Source organism: Stegodyphus dumicola, chromosome X1, assembly GCF_044657685.1.
Source record: "Stegodyphus dumicola isolate Sdum_Otavi_A_Nest chromosome X1, ASM4465768v1".
Taxonomy (NCBI): Eukaryota; Metazoa; Arthropoda; class Arachnida; order Araneae; family Eresidae; genus Stegodyphus; species Stegodyphus dumicola.
In genome coordinates, this window is record NC_140780.1 from 111,380,223 (window position 1) to 111,402,308 (window position 22,086).

Below are 22,086 nucleotides of genomic sequence, written 5' to 3' on the forward strand. Positions count from 1 at the left end.
ACAAATAAAGATGCCACTTATGGGAAATATTTGTTGGAAGCCTCGCGTGTAAGCGATCCAGTGAAATAAATGCTCAGTTATGTTTTGAAAAATTAAGTCTTCTTTTCATTAAATAAGTACACAAGTCACCATGTGGTATCGTTAACTTAAGGTGAAATAATTATCATACCAAATTTTTTTATTCTACTATTTATCACTGCTCTTTTTAAGATCTCACTTTAAATATATGATGTAATATTTTATACACTGAATTCCTGGAGGGGCTGATCTTAAACTAGTAGACTGTATTTATGTGTTTAACTTAAAAGCTACTTCGGCGTTACGCTAGAATGTGCATGCGAAGTTTTTAAGCTAATTTCAAAAAATATAAACTTCATACTCTTTTAAAAAATTGCGTTTATAAATTAAATTTTTTTAATTTAATTTTTTTTTAAAGTTTGATGGTAACATTCTTTAAGGTATTAAGACCATAATGAAAAGTTTTCAGATTGCAATGTTTTCTCTTTGCCCTCTTACGCGGACCGAAACAGATCACGCACTTGCCTGCAGTCTGGCTTTCGATCGCAAACGAAGCCTTTAAGAAAATTACTCTTAAGAAAATTCTTAAATAGGCAGAAAAGGCGACACGTTATTATTTATTTGCACCGAGTGCGAAGCAATTTTGACCGCAAAGCTGTTCGATTACAACCGAAAATGTGCATCAGCTGATTGTGTTAGCGAGGGTTGTACGTGTAACTCAGACGACTGTTGTAATTGGTGGAGTACCGAAGGCGTGGTTGTTTTTCACGTGATCTGTGACGTAACGAACTTGATCAGCTGGTTGCACTCTCTGTACCATTCTACTTGTCAGAAGCGTAAAGGTACAGAAATTGTATAGACGTGTGTTTTTTTGTTTGGATTTTTACATATGCCAACTCGATCGCTGTGGTGTTTTTCCTGTAATTTTCTGCGTTTTTAAAGAATAAATCGCTATGAAATCCAGTGCCTCCGGTAAGTTGTATACCCTGTTCTTCAAACTGTCAGGCTGCTAAAGATTATTTACATAAAATTATGCAGCAAGTTAATCATTTCTGATGTAAATAGGCATGTTGTAATTGCTTCCTGCAGCTGAGTCCAGACATAATTTATGGTATGGCTCAGTAGCTGCTATACGGAATAAAGTTCCTAAATTGTGTCTACTTCAGAATAAGAACATTCCTTCCCTATTAACCAGGGAAGTTTGTTTTTAACCTAACTCTCGTTTTGGAATGTTTTTTTCTGTGGTTTGATTTTAGAACGTTGATTTAAAGGAATCGCACGCTAACTTTCAGTTTGATTATACACATTTACAGTTTTCATGTGTGCATAATCGCTTTAAAAAGCTATTTCATTTTTCTTCATAGAGGCATATGCTCCTTAAAGTGTCAGTTTTCTGTTTTCAAGGTACTCTGTCAATTTCGTTTTATTTATTTTGGACTTCATCTAGGCTGGCTCTGAATGATAACGTTAATAGGTTTAGTTTTAAATTGATCTAGTAATCTCTTGGGTGTTCTAAAAGTGAAATGAATGTGTTGTGTGTATAACAATTTTCTACTTAGTGCCTTTTGGTTTTGAAAGTTTATTACAAATAATAATTATTACTTCGAATAGAATTGAAATTAGTAAATTAGTATTCGAAATAAGGAATTCTGCTTTTAAAAGTTTTATATGATTTTAAAATCACAGCAGTAATAAAAAAAAACCCTGCCTTTTTTTTTTTTTTTTTTTTTTTTTTTTTTTTTGTCACCGTGTGTAGCTACTGCCAAATGAATGCGAATTATTTGAGTGAATATTTTTTTATTAGAAAAATGGAACTATTAAAAAAAAGTGCTTTTTATGCGAAGATTTTGTTTAAGCTGTATGTATTTAAAACTTGATATTATATTTAACGCATATTACTGAAAGTTAATACAAATGTAAATCTTTAGGCTAATTTGTCACTCTTGTAATTTTTAACTTCCGTATTTGAATGTTTGAAGGTTAGTGTTTCATATTTAAGAATAATTCTTGTAAAATTTAATATGAGCTGTAAAGATTCAGGTCTTATGTCATTTCTGAAATTTTAATAAAATGTTATGCTCTGTAAACAATTTAGTATTAGGTAGCTCGTGATGATAATAATTTTAAACTTACTATATAGCGAATGTAATATAAAAATTTTTCGCAGTATGCACATAAATATCCTGCAGATTTATTCGTTTCTATAAGCAACTACTATTACTTATATTGCTTATTTATTTTTATTTAATTTTGTTTTAACATTTATTACTTTTGTTGATTTGGCGAGTAGATAATATATCACCTAGTTAAAGCTATTGTTTTTATTTCTAACACAGCTTCGACCAGAAGTAGATCGTTCTAATTTGTTTCAATAGGTTAACTAAATGAATAGTATCTCAATTCTGCCCCGAATCCATTCGTTGTTGTGCTCTTAATGTTTGCATATTGAATATTAATGTATAAAAACTTGCCTTGCCTGAACTGTCATCGTTTTCGGACCGTACAACTTTCGATTTTTGGAGAGTTAGTTATACACATGGAAATACGGGTAGGTAAAGAATTATCTCGAAAGTGTGAAAACAAGCGATTGCTTCGAATTTTGAGTTTTCACTGGGTAATTTTATCTTTCATCACGGTCTTGGGATATTTATAGAAAGTGAGTAAGTGTTATTTTTATCAGAACAAGCAAGAAAGCCTGCCCTCATTTTAACTGTGCTTTTTAATTGTGATTGAAAACTTACTGTTTCGGCGTTTCTGTGTGTAAATCTATTAGATGTTGTTATTTGATATCCGAAGTAAATATTTTGATTTGCTTCCTATTTTTGTTTATAAAATTCATGTTTTATCTGATACTGTATATTTTAATGTGTTTATGTGTAATTAATGTTACCGCTTCACAGACTGTTATGAAAGGTGGCGCTAATACGATTTCATATCTAATGAAATATTTTTATTTTTTCTACTGATTCCAATTATAAAAAATTAAATAAGTTATATACATCTAAATTTCTAATCTGAAGTTTTGCAGAATCTAAAGCGCACATATATTTGGGAATATATGTAATCAAAATACCCCTCCAGGAAACGGGGTAGTTTATCAAGTATGACACTGTGTTACACGCCTGAAATCTCCTTTTGCATTTTACCCTGAATGAACTCTTAAGATATTTCCTGTACGATAGTTGTTTCGTTTCAAGTAATCTAGTATGCATCGGTGAATGGGAGGTTCTTTTCTCTGCGGTTTCTGATGCCTATTTTCTTCATTTTTCATACTGTGACTCATTGCCTGGTAAAGCAAGCGCATACAGATTCATCATTAAATTTTCATTTCTGTTTCAAAACTGAAGTTCTACTGTTCATGAGGTTATTTGTGGCTGACCCCTGAAATGGAACATCAAATTTTCTCCTGCGCTTACTCTCTTTAGCTCCACTCCGCGGTTATATTGTATAACCAAGGCCCTTGTGGAAGCAGACTGACTCTTATTTGATCGAAAACTTAGCTGCTCTTTTCATTTTGCTAGCATTCTGCAGTAAAATACTAACGAGGGCATATTATCTTCCGGGTTCCTGCTGCGTTATGTGTGTCGCAGTGAGAAATACTACGTGAATGCTTTCGACTTTTTTTTAGAATCGCAAATTTATGAAATTTCTTCATCTTCCTATCATTCGACTTTCTTAAGGCTAATATACACTGTGATAACACGTAATCTCTATGCTGCTGCTTTTTTCTTTTCAGAAAACTAAAAATACAGATTCTAGGACTAATAATAAAATGAGCTATGTAAATATTTGTTCAAGCTTGCTGGGTGACTTCGTAGAAATCCAGGACCGTTTCGAAATCGATGAGCTGTCAGAAAAGGAAACATTATCCAATGGAATTGACAAGCAAATGTTTTGTCCTTGTTAAGAATGTTTATTTAACGTTTTATATTCTAACAAAAGAAAGCAAGCTGAAAGGAACTGATTCAGATTCGTATTGTGTTTTTTCTACTGCTGCTTTATTGCTAGCAGAATAAATGTATGATTTGGAATTCGAAATGCGTTAAATCTGGGCAATATTTTGGGGACCCCTCCTTCCCAAAAAAAAAAAAAAAAAAAAAAAAAAAGTTGGCAGTGAGCATGCGCGGAAGGAAGAGGGAGGGAATAAGCTTATATTTCGTAGCTGCAAACTGAAAACATACTCAATGAAGCTAATTTACTGTCATTTGTTCGGTGATGAAATATAATCACAAGTACTTTAACACGATTAGATATTTTAACACCGAACAAATGGCAGGAGATTAGCTTCATTGAGTATGTTTTCAGTTCGACAGTACGAAATATGAGCTTATTCCCTCCCTGTTAAGTGATCTGTATTACAAATGGTGTTAATATTTATTTATCAATTTAAATAAAAACTCCAAAAAAAAGCAATTTTTATACATACGAATATAACGGCTGATATGTGTAGGAATATATATGTCCGAGGCATTTGAGTTGGCCAATAAACACACAATTTCTGTAATGCAAATCAAAAGCATTTTCACCAAACGCCGAGCTGATACTGTAAACGTTAATAAATGCTGCTGCTTAAACTTTGTATTTTAGCACGTGTGAACATACGCAGTGTTTACTGCACTCGAAATTTCGCTGTCTGTTCTGCAGTGACGTACTTAAAATGCATTTGATCTAATGAATGGAGTCCCCCCCCCCAGATACGGATTAAGTCAAATTACGACTAAACTATGGCTGGTTACTTACCCATGCTGCGTTTTCGAATATATATAAGCACATTTAAGTTTACCAGATATTAATCCTGATATTTTTCAAGTACAGGTAGAAGTGGACGAAATACCAGAATTTCATCATTTGTCGTACAGGTGTAGTTCCGTCGTCCAGTTCCACCTTAATTTTAAGGAAGAACACCCCTGGGAGGGCGGTCCGAGGGTCTTCCATCCCTGTTCTCCTGCCACCAACTTCTCAAAAGGGCTTTCGGCTCATCGTGTGTTTTCAGTGCCCTCCTTGCCGCAGAAGCATTCTGCGGTTACAAACATCCATGCTTTCTCTGGGATCCATCGAAATGGCAATAACCATCACCAAACACTTGGAATCGGTGGTTCAGGTTTCCAATATATGTATATATTCCCCCAACGGCGTTCTATAGGGAACGTTGCCCTACTCCAAATAAACATTAAACTTTCTTCTTAGCATTCTTTAACGGTGCAGAGTATATGCTATATTCTAGCGAATAAGATTCTTTTTGTGTTACACAGCGAAAATGAAATAAAAAAAAAAAAGAAATCTGGCTGTTTATTCATGTAAGTGAAGACTACAATTAATGCAAAGACTACGTACATGTTTGAAGACTACATACACCTAGCATATTTAATGTAAAACTGTGCCCGAGACAATTTATCTGAATTCTTCACTTGAAGCTTTTTCAGAACTTTGCCTATTTCTTCAAATTAAGCATTCATTATTATTTTATAATAATTTCATTACATTAAATCTGATAACTGTTTAATAAAGTTATTAAATTAAATCAATTATAAAGCTTTTTTGTGTTCTTTTATCAGCATTATTTTACACTGATTTATCATTTTTCTTTCTTGCTCATGTGTAACGTGTATACGAGCCAGTTTCCCTTAAAAAGTCCTCCACGAAGGCATCCCTCCCTTAAGGCAGATAGCCCTCGAGTGCTTTGCCGTAATCTAATAAACCAAACCAAACTTTCTTGCTCATGTAATAAAGAGCAAAATATTCTCATGTATTTTTGGGTACTTTTCCGTTTCGCCGGCGCAAATCTCGTCAAGCAGACTTTATTGGCGACAACATGCAGTATACACATGAAAAAAGTTAACAAATGTTAGTTCTAAGAATTTTTTATTTTGAAGGCATAAGCATTTTAATATCGTTTAAAATTTTGTCAAAAACCAATAAATAAAGACAATAAATTTGTAAAAAGACATTAAGAATGAAAGCATCCTGATTCGCCGGTTCATATCACGTGACTACAAGTGATCTCATCTCACGGAAACTACGCTACAAAAATCTAATTCTCTCAGTTATTATCTATATTAATTTCAAGTTAAGTCTTAATTTGGAATACAAGTTCAAATGCAAGAATTATTTCAATTCGTACGAATAGCTTACTCAGAAATTATGTAAAACCGCAGTGCTTTACTTCGCAAGTGCATTCTCATTAGAATGAATGAATTTAACCCTTGACTTTGCCTTTTCTATATTTTCGCCATCGGGTGAGCGGTGTGATTGCATCCTAATTAACTTAATTACCGCGAATGGCCTTAGGGCATAAAAGTGCACTAATTGGTAAAAATTCTATGTAACTGTATGCCAGTATTGAAAGAAACAATCAATCTGTTAAGAAATGGCTGTGACTTGTTTTCAAAATGAGGCGTAAAACGTTACCAGCGAGGATATTACTTTTGGTATCAGTTGGACCATTATTGGCGACTTTAACGCCTACGCCGGCAAAACGGAAAAGTACCTATTTTTGAACTAGAAACAAATAATAATAATTTTGACAAATATCCTGCACTGTTTATTTCATTGATTTCTATGACATAAATGTCTTTTTACAAAAAAATATATAGTTATTTGCATGTATTGCGAGGTGTATGCAATCCATAGGGTAATGGGTATAAACAAACGAGATAAAGCATAATTTTTGACTTAACTCAAACCGTAGGATTTTTTTAATGTTCAAAACGTTATGAGGGCTATTTATCTCAGAAGGGGAATCCGTCGTGAAGAATTTTCTGAGGGAAAATCGCAGGAATCGTATCTAGTTAGCTGCTGTTGAACTGTTGAGAAAAGAATTCGTGCCGAACTACGAGTGTTACGTGTCCTCTTTAGTTACTTGTCAACCGCTGATCGATGGGTTAAATGGTAACAATCATCATCCCAAATATATCATTTATAGACTACAAAATGCATGCAAGCATGTAAATTACGTAAATAATACGTTCTGTTTTATTTTTGTGACTTGAGTTTTACGTACATGGAATTTGTAAATTGCATAAGTGTAACTTGGTGAAAAACTACAATTTTATTATTATATGGATGTATACCGTCATTTTCTGAAAATAAGACATCCTCCGAAAATAAGCCCTATCGTGATTTTCGGAACTTTTTGTAAAATAAGACATCCCCCGAAAATAATCCCTAGTTAAAATAATGTGACAAAAAGAATTCGTTAAAAAATGCTGTTGATTTATTAAGTATAAGTAATATGTTTAGCTTTCCTAATACTCGTATTTCAGAGAAATGTTTGAAACAAACTATTCCGAGAAATTAATTGTTTACCTCTACAGTTCGTTTCAAATTAATTCTTGGAATTTATCTTAACCAGTTCACCGGTTGCCCCGAGAGAGATAAGTTCACAGGAAAGGCATCGTCATCCGTTAGCGTCGGTAGACTCTCATCGGGTTGAAATTTGGGCTGAACCGTAAATCCCGAGACACATACGACGCAGCGACCTTTTTCCAACTCCCACAGAATGAGTCGAAAATCAAAAGGGGTGATTGATGGGTTACTTATCTTCTCAGAGGTGTCGCATTAGGATCACAGCGGGGCTGTTTCAGGAAAGTAAAGGATAGGGACACTTTCTTCGTAAAGTCCCCATCCTTTACTTTCCTGAAACAACATATCTTATGTCTTATCCTGAACAACATATCTTATCCCCCTCAACATATCTTGTGAGATCCACAACAGCTTTCTCCCTTTCTATTAACGAACAAAGGATTTAAATGCTATCTTTTCAATTCTTCTCTTTTGTTACAGGTCATCAAGAAAATAATAAAACAAAATTCAAGGACATTTCAAATACTAGCTAGTGCCTTATTTTTACTTTATATAAAGCTTTTTATTGACAATTAAAAATTACAATTACATTGTAATAGATTGGGGTTGGGTGCAAAGGGAAAAATATCTGCTCTAAGGACTACACCAGTCTTTGTGTTTTATGTTGCCCCTTAGGGGTTCGTTACTCACCCTCCTTCAGTGTGACAGGTACGCTGTTCAATCTGATTTGAGGCCCACCAGCGGCCGAGCGGTAAAGACGCTGAACACTGGTAGTTCGGTCCGAGGTTCGAATCCCGCGAACGGGCTGGCTGCATGGGCGTTTTCGTGGTTTTCCCCATGTGTAACGTGTCTACGAGCCAGTGTCCCTTAGAAAGTCCTCCACGAAGGCATCCCTCCCTTTAGGCAGATAGCCCTCGTGTGCTTTGCCATAATTGAATAACCTAACCAATCTGATTGGAACAGAACTTCTAAATAGGCTTTCACAGGTGGTGAAAGTGGGAAAGAAATACTCTGAGCCCAGTTTTAGACACAAAAAGTTTACCTTTGGATGCACGAAAAATGGCACGAAATGTTTGCCATTTTTAATCACTAAAGGTAAAAAAGACCAGATTCAACGTGTTTCAGGAATTTATGTCATTGAAAGTGAAAAAGCCTGGTGCACCCAAGCACTTATAAGAAAGTGAGTTGATTTTATGCTGCCACCAGTGTTGAGGGGTCAGAATAGAGGTTTGCTAGTTTGGGATTCAGCCAGTACTCACCGCGCTAAAGACATGAAAAACTTTCTTGCTGAGAGGAAGATTGATCAAATAATGATTCCAGCAGCAATGACTGGTTACCTCCAGACACTTGACATTGCAATAAACAAGCCATTCAAGGATCATTTGCGGATGGAAATCAATGAATATATTGAAAACAGAATGGTGAGAAATCATCGAGGTAATTTTGTAAAAGCAGGCTTACAAGAAGTTGTGAATTGGGTAAAAAAATTCATGGGACAAAATAACTGATAGTGATGTTTCCAATACACTACGAACAGACTTACTTAGACAAGAAGTATTCATTTAACAATACTTAGACAAGAAGTATTCATTTAACAATACTTAGACAAGAAGTATTCATTTAACGATAGCTATATCGCAAGACATGAGAGATTCGGACCAATGATTCAACAGGAAATGGATTTGGAAGAAAATCAGAACATAATTCAGAATTTTATTTATGACTATGTTCCAGAAGAAGATGACATGACTGTAATTGAATAAATTTAAATTTCTGTATTCTGTGTAAAATAAATATTAAATAAAAATATATAAATATACTTTTATTTTTGCCCTTCCCCGAAAATAAGCCCTAGCGCGTATTTTGGACCAAAAAAGAAAGTAAGACAGTGTCTTATTTTCGGAAAAAGACTGTACATAATGTATATTATTTACTCAATATTATTTTATAAATTAAATGTCTTGCAGCAACATTTTATCGGATGTAAACTAATATATATATAAAATAAAAACAAATTCAAAAAATCCTTTCAAATAAGAAGTCTTGTGACAGCTAAACTGGCTCTGGATTGGAAGAATCTGCATGTTTGCGAAGAAAACTGCTGTTCTCCGGCAACTTCTTACTCCTCGATTTTGAAAGATGTGAGTAGATGGGTTGGTCTGAGTTGTCGTTTTGACAATGTTGTGAGTGGCATTTTACAAACACGTCTAGAGTAGATTCTATGATCACACGCCCTTTGTCATAGTAGATAGATGGACTTGTAGCTAATGATAACAGAATAGATACGCCTGCGGACATTCTGGAACCACTTAGTGTTCGGATCATCGATTCTAATTTTCTAATTCCATTCTCTGAAGTTAAAAGCCTCAGTTAATCCTTTTGTTGTAAATAAATAGTGATAAATGACTAAACTAATTTCGCGAATATTGTTTGAATGCAAAAAGTACGGGATCGGCGAAAGGAAGAATTATTTACGGAGTACTTATTGAGAGGTTTCGGTCTGAACGTTGTCTTTTGCGTACTTAATTACGAATTTATATAAGTCGGTAAATTACTTTACAACTCAAAATATCAAAATCAAAGCTTCCATGTTAGAATTGTCAATATGCAATGGTTTCGAAAATTTAAGCAACAAACGAAAAATTGAGGATAACTGAAAAAGTGTGCAAGAAAATTGGGCGAAATATGGTGATAATATTTATTATACCACTTTATTACTGATTTAAAAGCGCAAGAAAATGTTATACAGTCTATTTACATTTTGGGATATCCACAGGAGCATTAAATCTCCCAAATTCGGGTATGTAAATTGAGTAAAAAAATTTTAATAATGAGTATGATCATCCCGAACTGTAGTACAGGCCTGACAGCGATGTTTCATGCTGTTTATGATGATGTCGATGAGCTGCATGTGCAGCAATTCCCATTGGTCGCTTTAGGCAGTTCGAAGCCCATCTAGTCTTTGGAAAGAGGTTGAAGGCCAGCAGCACATCTCCCCGAGAGTGTCTCACACATGTTCAGTGAGATTAAGGTCCGGAAAGCGTGCTACCATTCCATTTGAAATAATTTTTTCTTCAAGAAATTGGTGCATGAGGCTAGCGTATGTAAGAGCGGGCATTATGTGTGTACAAATTGAAGGTATCGCCAGTGTCGGAAGCATACGGACAAACAGTAGGATCCAGTATGTTGGTCTCTGTACCTCTGAGCATTGAGACTTCTATGTGGGAATACATATAGGTTTGGTGCGCCATCTTAAGGTACTCCTCGTCGTACAAAAACTCCTTTGTGCACAGGTATTCCTTTCCCGTCTGTTAGACAGAAGATATCGAGTGTTTGCTTCTCTCCGTATGTAAAACGTAGAGAATTCCTCTGTAAAGCAAACCTGGACTCATCAGTGAACAGAACAGACCTCAACTGATTTCAGGCCAGTTTACATGACCAGGTGCCCAACTCAGACGTTGGAGGGAGGTAAGCGGCACTTCCAATTCTGGTCGCCTAGTATACAGACCTCTTTTATGCAGTTCTCTGGCTTACTGTCGTTGCTAATACCGACCTTCCTGTAGCAGAAAAAAGCGCGGATCTGAGATGGAGTTGCAGTACTGTTACAAGGTACACTAAATCGCAAATACCTGCCATCTGCAGAAGGGATAACTCTTGGCCTACCTTCGGTAGGTCTTCTAGTGGCTGAACGAGTAGTAAGAAAATGGTTCTAATGGCTTGCCACGGAAAAGTCGACATTTAGCTATCTTGCAATAGTATGCTGTCATTGACTTGCTTCTAATTGGCATTATGCTTCTAACTGATATAGCCCAATTCTGCTCGCAAAAGTCACATCGAACTCATTTTTACATCTTGATTATCTCGAAATAGTTTAATATAATATATTGTTCATTAAATAGCGATTCCCTCCTATAAACAGCTAGTTTTAAGTCGCATCGTATTTACGTAAAGTGATGGAGTGTGTGTGTGTGTGTGTGTGATTATGGCAAAGCCTCGAGGGCTATCTGCCTAAGGGGAGGGATGCCTTCGTGGAGGACTTTCTAAGGGAAACTGGCTCGTATACACGTCACACATGGGGAAAACCACGAAAACGCCCATGCAGCCAGCCCGTTCGCGGGATTCGAACCTCGGACCGAACTACCAGTGTTCAGCAACTTTACCGCTCGGCCGCTGGTGGGCCCGTAAAGTGTTGGAATCGTCACTCTTTTGTACAATGCTGTTCGATGCAGCTTACTTTCATTTGTGACATATTCAAATTTTAAGAATTTCGAACTACTTTTTTCGGTTTATCGCGATTTTTCAATTTGTTGCTTGAAGATTGGGAGACCAGTGTAGTTCGCAAGCTCTGCAACTCGCACAGATACAGTTATTTTTCTGGACATCTATCTTTGAACTCTCGCCCCGTTCAATGAAGAGCACTGCGGAGGGGAACTGAGAACTATTTATTATCAGTGGTCTTTAGTCAATACAGAAGGTACGCATAGTAAAAAATAGATTTCACTGTTTGTCAAATTTATTAAATAGCTTTCAGTGTTGTTTCAAATCTTTTGTAATTCTTCAAAGTTTAAATATTTTCTTATTATCCTGTAATTTCAAATCTGTGGAACTTCATATACTACAGTTCACTCCCAAATTGACTGTACAATCGGTGCTCTTGTGAAAGTACAACATTAAAATATTGAAATACCCACTCAAAGTAATACTTTTGTCCTACAGTTTTCATGGGTAATTCTTATTACACACTCTTTTCTAACAAAATGTCATATACGATGCATTTTCTGAACTGTGTTCTCGAAAAACTCTTAAAAGGTATCTGAGTAAAACTTACAAACTGTAATGAATTAAGCTGAATCTACCTCTGTAAAAACTTATTTATTTTTAAGTGATACTTGATCAACCTGTCATACAATAGGTCCTTATTCTGGAGGAGTGGATGAGATTGCTGAACATTGATATTTCGATCTAACTTCAAATCCCTGTGGGGCTCGCTACACGAAGTCTTAAGGGGTTTTATTATTATTATTCCTTTTCCTCGCTTTTAATGTTCAGCGTAAGAACAATCCAGTTTCCCGTCGGAAAATATACACAAAGGCATTTCTTCCTTAGGCGCATACTCTTCAGGTACCATGCTTTTAATCGGTTTGGTTTTATTTATTTGATTATGGCATAGCACACCAAGCCTATCTGCGTAAGGGGAGGGATGCCTTCGTGGAGGCTTTTCTAAAATAAACTGGCTCATATCTATACATGGGGAAAATCACGAAAACGCCTGTCCAGCCAGCGCTTTCGCCTGGAACCGAACACAAGTCGAATTACCAGTGTTCAGCGACTTTATTGCTGGGCCACTGATGGGCCTGCCTTAATCAGTTAACGTAACCAAGCGTAACCCATTTTGGCAATATTCCTTAAAACGAAAGATAAAAGTAATCAATCAAATTGAAACTTAATAGAAATCGGTCATTTAATAATCAGGTGAAGGCTAATCGCTTCAAGAATATAATTTTTTGTAAGAATATTTATTAATTTTTTCCTAAGAGTTTCGTTTAAGAATATCGAGAAAGTAGCGAATATTGCCCTCATATCGGCCAGTAGTAAATTTCGTAACTAACCACTATTACATGTAACCGCGAATAATACGGGATACCATACATATTTTGGCGACATACATAAATAAAATTTCATTGCTAGGTTATGTGCAATAAGACATTATGAACATTAAGTGCATTGCATGCACGTTAAAAGTGTACGTTTGATCTTGTACAGGTAAAGGAAAGAAATACATATGTTCTATCATAATCCTCAAAATAGATAGAGCAATGAAAAAAAATACTGCTCCAGTGTTATATAATATCACGTAATGCATTTTCAAGGATGACAGAACAATGAAAATCATGCTTTCCAAAGCCCTGCATTAACAACGAAATAATGGTCCTCACTGCGCGTGGCTATTTAATTCATGGTCCGTACTGCTATTAAAAAAACACTACAAAACATATTTGGGCTGCTCTGTTTCGTCACATTAGGCTGTTCTCTCTTGGAGTGAGTTTCGTAACATACGAACGAAAGTTTTCTATTTCATGCATTGGCTCGTATCATTATTTATGAAATGTAAACATATAAAATCACAGTAATTTGGTATTCATTAAAAAAGAAAGAATCGGTAGCTTGAGAAGTTGCATAAATTTCTGTTGTACATTATATTGCACTGTATGTAATAAAAGTCACAGGATGGGCTACAAAAACGAAGACCGCCTCTGCGGTAATGACAAATGGATACCATCTTTCTGAAGCGGTAACGCTCTGACGAAGTTAAAGTGCTTCCCTGTTAACGGGCGCTAGTCGTCAAATGTACGCCATTTATGTAGCTTCTTATATCTTATGAATTTGCTGTCCAGCGTTTAATATGTGTGCAAAGCCGAATTTGTTCAACTGTGAGAATTTTTTAGAGCAAAAAAGAGATTGTTATGTTACAGGTGCACGTACAAGTGGGTGGGGACACCAGAATTTCACCATTGGTTGTACGGGTATAGTCCAACAACACTAATGTGCGGTAAAAACGGTCTTCCCCTACCACCAAGCCACTCGAAAGGACTTTCGGCGTGCCAGTATTTTAAGTGCCCCTACGCTGCACAGACACTATGCACATCCAAACATCCACGCCTTTTTCGGGATTCGAATCTGGACTAACTAGCACAACAGTCAGTGTCGCTAACCACTAGACCGATTAGAGCTGGACTGTCAGTTCTCCCTTTTGTACCTAGTGACTTGATTTCGCTTAAAATAAAAGTCTTTCACAACTTCGGCGCCGCGTACAATTTTGGCATTGCTGCAAAAATATATATGCTACATTACTGTTATTACAAGTTAATTTTATTTCTTAAATCTTACATATTTTCATGAATTCATTTATGTATCGTTAGGGTTGACACCATATCTTTGTATTTCTCATGAACCGTATATGTTTGCCGCTGTAAGATGCTCCGTTGACATAACAGTTGCGAAGTTAATAAGAAGACAAAATAAAGCTGAAATGTTCTTCATTTGGCAGACGGAGAGCACGAGTCTGTAGCACAAGGGTCAGTGGTTTTTCCATGGCCTATCTTATATAATTTCATATTTCTTTTAAGCGAGAAATTTCTGAGTTTCCTTAAGAAAAGCATATTTTAATACATCCTGTACTAAATAAAATCTTTGCATGATTTATTTGATTATTGATGCAGTTTATTATTAGAAGCAAAGGATACCATTTAGCCATCGTTTGTGATGTAGGCATATGTGGAAAAATAACCTCTAGTTTATTTCTTAAAATTCACACGGTTAGTTTGCAGCAGATATTTTAGTTCTCATTTGTCTTGCTGTCAAGAGGGTCAAAGATAATGAGATTGCATCCTCAACGTACCTTATGAGTAACAGTATTATGAGGAGAGACTAACTGGTAATTAAAACTCTGTTAGCTCTGAGTTGACTCTGAGCTAGGGGAATTGATATCCGTGTTGCTTATACGTGCGCGTGGGCAATCGTGGCATTAATGGGAAATGAAAGAGTTTGTATTTGGGAATAAAGGTGCTTTAAATTTACCCATTGACATCAGTGTGAGTATTCCAAAGTATTATTGGAAGTTCTTTTATTCATACAAACTTATTTAAGTGGGATGAAGAATGCACTTAATCCTGTAAATACAGAGCATATAAAAAAATTTCGTTCCATCAGTTAACCATAAACTAAATTTCGAATCTTTCTTCTTCGCAAGTTTTAAAACAAGTTTTTATCAGATCACGGTAAATTTGTAAATTACCTATTTCGTTTCAATCCAAGATCAAATAACTTGCATGATTGTTAAAAAAAAATAACTAAACATTTGGAACATTTAATCTTCTCCTGCCTTACTTTGGATGGCTCTAGATGTGACTGGTCTGGGAACTTATCTTCCTTGTGCAGACTGGACTTCTCTTCTCTGTTTTTGTTTGTTTCATTAATGGATCCAAAGTTTAATTAACTTACTTTTGTACGCTGTCTTGAACTGAGTTTACCCATGAGAAAAACCCAGTATTTTGTGGATGTAAGTGCTCGGTCATTAGCTGACCAAACATTTGGGAGAAAAGAAATTTCTGAAATCAACTCTTCCAAGAAATATGCTATAAATAACTGGTATTATCTTAATTAAAATTCAAAAATGACTCTCTGACTTTGTACCTTGATCCATTTTCTTCCGATACACACACAGCCCAAAATCAATAGAGCTCGTAAAGAATTCGAAAGTCATCCTTCGATGCGGAATTTTACGGCACAACCCTTAGAGGGGGGAGAGAATAAACATTATTTGGCGAATTCAGGTTTCGTTAGTTTTTTTTTTTTTTTTTTTTAATATGGCAAAACTCACTAGGGCTTAAGGGATGGAATGCTTTCGTGGAGGACTTTCTAAGGAAAACTGGCTCATACATGTTACACATGAGGTAAACTACAAAAAATAGCAATGCAGCAAGCTCGTTCGTTTGGGTTTGAACCCAGAACGAACGACCAATATTTAGTTGCCTTTAACCACTCAGCCTCTGCTGTGAGGCCTGGCGAATTTTGGCAGATCAGGAGTAAATAAGGAAGGAGGCACGTTTAAATCATTTGTGTAAACAAAATTATAGTTTAGGATCAGCTACCTAATTTCACTAGGCTTGATTCACTAAAATAAATAATTAAAATGAATTTGATAGCCTTGCTGAAGTTGGATTAACTGAGTGATACCTCTAACGTGAGCCGGGATAAATGGAGCGGTAATACATTAAATATTAATGTGAAAGCAATAGGCAAATTTATTTAAGGAAATCCAGTTTTGAAATGTTTTAGCTGTTAAACTTATATTAGTGTGGCTCAGTTGCATTTTTTTGTTAATGAGTACCAAACAAATTAAAGATTGCTGTTTCTCGGCGCTAAAAAGCGCGTAAAAGAAGTACAGCAAATAGCGGATTTCAGAAGGAGAATTTTGCCTGCAGTGTTCTAGAGGTAAAGAATGTGATACCATGTGAGATGTATAAGAAATGTTGCAGGTCATGGCGATTTTCCATAAAGCCATAATTTTTCCGATGTGTTTGAAAACGCTGACATTCAAACAAGTCGACCTGGATAACATCTTCGCTGTTGTGAAAATAAAATGATGATGAGCCAGGAAATTGTAATCTGTATTCTGAAACAGTATTGAATGTTTTGGAACGGGATGGTCATTGAAAGGCAGAGCAGAGACAGACACAAACACATTCTGAGAAATGTTTTGCAATTAATACGTGTAGAAGCACCTCAAGGTAGATGCAAAAACCCTCTTTGAAGCCCAAATAACGACAACTCTAATAATTTTCTGGAAGGTGATTTCATTCATTTTTCTTCTTTTCTCTTGACTTGAATTATCTCAGACCCAATTCTTTTCTCTTCCTACATTATAAACTGAGGTGAAGGAAAAAATTTCGCTTGCCCTGTTCTAGTTTTGAGATTTCTTAAGTATGTCCACTTAATATTCTACTAAAGTATCCAATAATTAGGCAATCTACGTTTTATGTCTTTCATTTAATTATACGGCTAAAAATTAGATAACTCAGTAATTACACAGAGCAGTAGTTTTGTTAAATATATAATTTAATGTTGATTTTATGTACTTATGTGAGGTAAAACTTAAATCGGATTCTTTACTATTGACTACAATGTTTTAATACGAAACTGCTTTTCCGTTAAATATTAGCAGTTAATCCTCAGCCCAGCGGCCGAGCTGTAAAAATCGCTGAATACTGGAATTTCAGTCTGGATTCGAATCCCGGCGAACGGCCGGGCCGCATGAGCGTTTCCGTGGTTTTCCCCCTTTGTAACAAGTATATGAGCCAGTTTCTCTCAGAAAGTCTTCCACGAAGGCCTACCAGTAATATTCCTCAAATGCTGTTTTGTGTTGTCCGCTCTGGCGGCAATCCCAAGCTGAGTCTTTGAACTCGCATACATGAGTACATACCCTCAAAATAGCCCTCAAGTGCTTTGCCATAATCAAATAAACGAAGCGACGAACTGAGTTCTGTTCCAGTTGAATGGGCTGGTTGCTTGGGCGTTTTCTCCATGTGTATAGGAACCAACCTTCCGTTCAAAGTCCTTCACGAGAGCATTCTTTCCCTTAGAAAAACGGTCTTCGAGTACTTTGCCATAATAATCAAATAAACGAAACATCATGCGTTTGCTCAAATACCCTGGGTGATCGAAATGTTTTAAAACAGTTTTCTAATCAACAGCAAAAATCTATAAGAATCATCCTTTTAACATAGTTTAACAAACAAGAATTAAAATTTTGTGAGCCAGTATTATTTATCAAAACTGCAATGCATATCAAAAACAAGAATTGCTGCACAAATAATACTGGAAGACCCGTCTAAGGCATTTCTCAAATGTTGTATTCATCCAATTTTGACAACTCTAAAGAAGCACGTATTTAGTTTGGAACAAAAACGAGAATTTGTGTAAAAGCCTAGATGCAAAAATTACATAAAGTAAGAAAAGCCTTACGATTAATTCTGTAATTATTTTAACATAACCATTTTTGGGAGGAATATTTTTTGAAAACATTAAGAACTGTGAGTTTACAAACCACAAATATGTCGAATACTTTTCGGTATGATGGGAAAATATTTTCTATTCTTGTGAGCTTACACTTTTTCCTTCGCATTGAGATAAAAAAAATTCTATTAAAATTTAAGAAAGTAGTTTAATACATTTGATTATTTACTGAACTGATTAAAATGACTAAACTTTGTGTTTCGGGTCACAACAATTCCCATCCAGCCATCCTCTTCGTTGAGATTTGAACTTGGATCGAACTCCTAGTCATTTTATCACTTGGCCGCTGATGGGCCGTTTCCTAACTGATACTGAGCTATTTATGAAGAATTTCTCCACTATCTTTGCTTAGCTTAATTAAATAAAGCTGCTTTCAGTTAGGTGTCGCGTAGTTACTGTACAACTACTGCACTTATGATTACATTGTTGTTCACTGAAAGCTGGAGTTTGATTGCAGTAAAATATAATGAAGAGCTACTAATAAATATAGATTAAAAGAGTTCTGGTTTTATGACATAACAAACATTATTTTTTAGCATAATCTTAAATTTATCCTCATTAACTTATAATCCCATTATCCTAAATTTTACTCACCTTATTAAATTATTATATGTAAATATAGTATCTTTGCCAATTTCCACATTTTGTAAGGTTTGTTTACTTCACACTGTTTTACGAAGGTAATAAACAGATATTAATTATAAAAATAAATATCTAAGTACGCAGATAAAGCGACTGGTAAATACACAAAGCTAAGACTCTGCAGTACCTGTTTCAAGGGTTAAATAATATAAAATCGACAAAAGAAGTTCGGTATATTTTATTTGCGTGCAGAAGTTGTCAAAGTATTTGTTGCTTCAACAAAAACCCTCTTACCAACTCGATTTTATAATATAATCCGCTTACTGCTTACTAATGCAGTGTCAAAGTTCTTAGCTAACCACTAGACCAAAACTTGTTCCAGGACATTCAATCAGCTGGTTGTTCCACCAGCTGTTTTACCGTTTTTCTCGATACCAGTTACTCATTCTAAAAGCTTTAAATGCGCCAAAGCAATATACTTTAAATGCGCCAAAGCAATATACTTTAAATGCGCCAAAGCAATATACTTTAAATGCGCCAAAGCAATATACTTTAAATGCGCCAAAGCAATATACTTTAAATGCGCCTTAAACGGGAATACTTCTGTAAAATGTTGAATTGAAATGGAACAAAGAATAGTCAAACTTAAAACAAAACAAAAAAAAAAAAAAAAAAAAATTAGTTTGAATAGAAATCAAAAATAATTTTTTTTCTGTGCGTTGAAAAATCAGCGGGAGTTTTGAACTCGAAATTCAGCCCACTTTAACACCTTATTTCATTAGATGAGTTTTGTTCTCTTATACGTGCTGCGTAGCTGGTACTCTTAATCCTTCTCCCCCCAAACAAACTCATTTTATAAAAAAATTAATAAATTTCTTCGAGAAAATTTTTCAAATAAAATATCTTTTAATCATATATGAAGACTTAGAAGAAAATTCTAAGGAGACTAGATGATACAAAACTTAATTAGACAAATGCGTGAAAACATCGATCTACTGAAAAACTGTTAACTTCATTCACAAGGTAGAACTGATTATTTTATAGCAAAGCAGCGACAGCTACCTGCGTAAGCGAAGGGATGTCTTCGTGGAATACATTTTAAGGAAATCTGGGTCTTAGTTAATCAAACGTGGGGGAAAACTCCCATGTTTACAACCTAGATTGATTTACAGCGGTTTTGCCGCTCAAGCCGTTTATGGATTCCATACGGTAGAATATGGTTACTTAGAGAGAGAGCTAGAGATGGAAGGGGGAAGAAAAGAAAACTTTCAACTGTTAACTTAACTTTGCAAAATTATGTAAGTAAATGACTATTCTTACTAGTTATATTTGCAAGCATGTAATCTTAAATTCTTTGAGAGACTTCGAAGGCGAGTATTTTTGGAGTTTTGTTTTTATCCCTATTTATTTCTTATCACCGTCATGTCGAAACAGCTTGCATCAACAAAAACAATTTCATTTGAATCCTTAAAAAAACATAAATTTAATAAACTACGACTCTGTATGCGTAATATATGGAAAGATTGGCTGATACGACTGTTACCTGAAGGGATCTGAATTTGCTTCTGAAATTAAGCGAATTCCCCTTAATAGGGAAGTTCATTTCTTCAAAAATCGTCCCAAGCCCACCAATGGCCGAATAGTGAAGTCGCTGAACACTGGTAGTTTGGTCCGAGGTTTGAATCCCGTGAACGGGCTGGCTACATGGGCGTTTTTATATTGTTTCCCGTTTGTAACGTGTATATGAGCATGTTTCCCTTAGAAAGGCCTCCACAAATGCATCACCCCCTTAGACAGATAGCCCTCGAGTGCTTTTCCATAATTAAATAGACGAATCAAAAGTCATTCCAAGCGTAATCCGAGAGCAATAACGCTCAGTGTCCTCTGAGCGCTCCCTGCTGGACAGTTAGAGACGAAAGCTGAATAGTGCTACTTTGTTTCCCGAAGAATAAGCTTACTGTATCATATTTTCTTAATTCTTCGAACGTGCAATATGAAAATTAGCCATTTGCAGTTCGAACATACTCCACCTAAGGCATCACACTTAAAAACGAATGCCGTCACATGTTTTGCTATAACAAAATAACTGATGAATCATATCCGCGGGTAGTACGTTCCAGATTTGACCGCCGTTACGTAAATTGCGAATAGCAAAAAAGCTACTTCGCTGTTCATATAACATTCACAAACAGGAAAAGTTTAATTAAAAGTTATGCACACTAAGACGTTACTAATTTTAAATGAATTGTACTGTGCACTGGGTCGTACACGAAGCCACTTCCCTATCTGTCGTACGTGTAAAAGAAAGGAATTCTGATATTTTAGGTTTATCCCTTAAAAGATAAGGTGATAAAAAATACTGTGCCTTCGCATAGTATAAGCTTCATTATAACGGATGACAGAGCAGTAAAATCATATTTTCCCATTAAAACACTGCGTTGGCAATCAAATGTCTCTCCGAATAGCGCTTACGTGGTCGCTGTTGCCATGGAACGGTAGCCGCTGCGTTTGAGTTCCTGGTAATTCAACATATTATAACCCGTTTTTACTTGGTGCGGATTTTGTAGTTTATTGAATTTTCAGATGAATTTTTAGGCCGCAATAAATCGTGGATCTGTTGTACTCCGATATATTAATAAATTCTTAGCGATTCAGATTGGATGGATTATTAGGTTTAAACAAAGCGTACATGCCTTAGCAAAAAGAGAGCAGTAATTCATCAAAAACGTGCGAATAATAGGTTCAAAATTTCCTGCGTTGACTTACCGGTTAAAAATTGTTTCTGTTAAAACTGGACTTATTTATTTTAAGGGAGGGGAAATTACACTTTTGAAAGTCAAATGGCCCAAGAAGTTTTTATTTATTTTTAACTAATTGAAACGCATTGAATATTTCATTAGCCAGAAATTTTGTCTACTGGAACAATAAAAAAATTTACAAAACTTTCCCCTGCCTCACAGAATTTTCGTTTCAAAACTACTTTTTTTTACCGTATTGCAAGCAACCCTGCAGTTAGAAGTATGCATTAGAGTTAATATTTTAAGAAATAGAGCCCTATATAAAGCCGAGAAGTTGAAAATTATGCAAATAGACTCTGAAATTGTACGGAAGACTGCTTTAGTCAAAAGTTAAAAAGAAATTATTAGAAAAAAATAGTGCAGCGTGAATAGTTATTATTAATAATACCCATGCTACATGGAATTAATTTTTAAATCAATAAAAAAAGTATTGCTCATTTTTAAGTCTTGAAAGTATAAAAACGGAAGGTATTTTGCAGCTTTAGAGTATCTTTCGTAGAAACAAAAAAATTTTGAATGCAGTATCTTGAAAATAAATTATGAAATGGTCTATAAAGCGAAAGCGTATACTGTAAAAAGTAAGAAAATAAGTTCTTGAAAACTATACTTCGAGAAAAGAAAATGAACGACAAAAATATTTAAAACTATTATAATTGGCAGAAATTAGAGTTTCCAGTTTCCTTTTATAGTGATTTTAGTTCTTAGATTTTCTAAGTATTGAAAAAGGTCTAATTTTAGTGGCTTAGTTGAGAAAGACGACATCCGACAAGCATTTGCTCGAGGATAACCGGATGCTTGTGACCTGACCTGG

The 22,086-nt window shown here is 35.3% G+C and overlaps 1 protein-coding gene across 3 annotated transcripts in view; it reads left to right on the plus strand.

The window, feature by feature from the left end:
- The first annotated feature begins 833 nt into the window (after positions 1–833).
- The window catches only part of LOC118185815 (atos homolog protein A-like), a 110,908-nt gene continuing 89,655 nt past the window's right edge, over positions 834–22,086 (plus strand). For all 3 annotated transcript variants that reach the window (XM_085808379.1, XM_085808380.1, XM_085808381.1), the window contains exon 1: positions 834–990. In XM_085808379.1, coding sequence (XP_085664505.1) covers positions 972–990 — 19 coding nt within the window. In that variant the 5' untranslated portion in view covers positions 834–971. The remainder of the gene's footprint in view (positions 991–22,086) is intronic.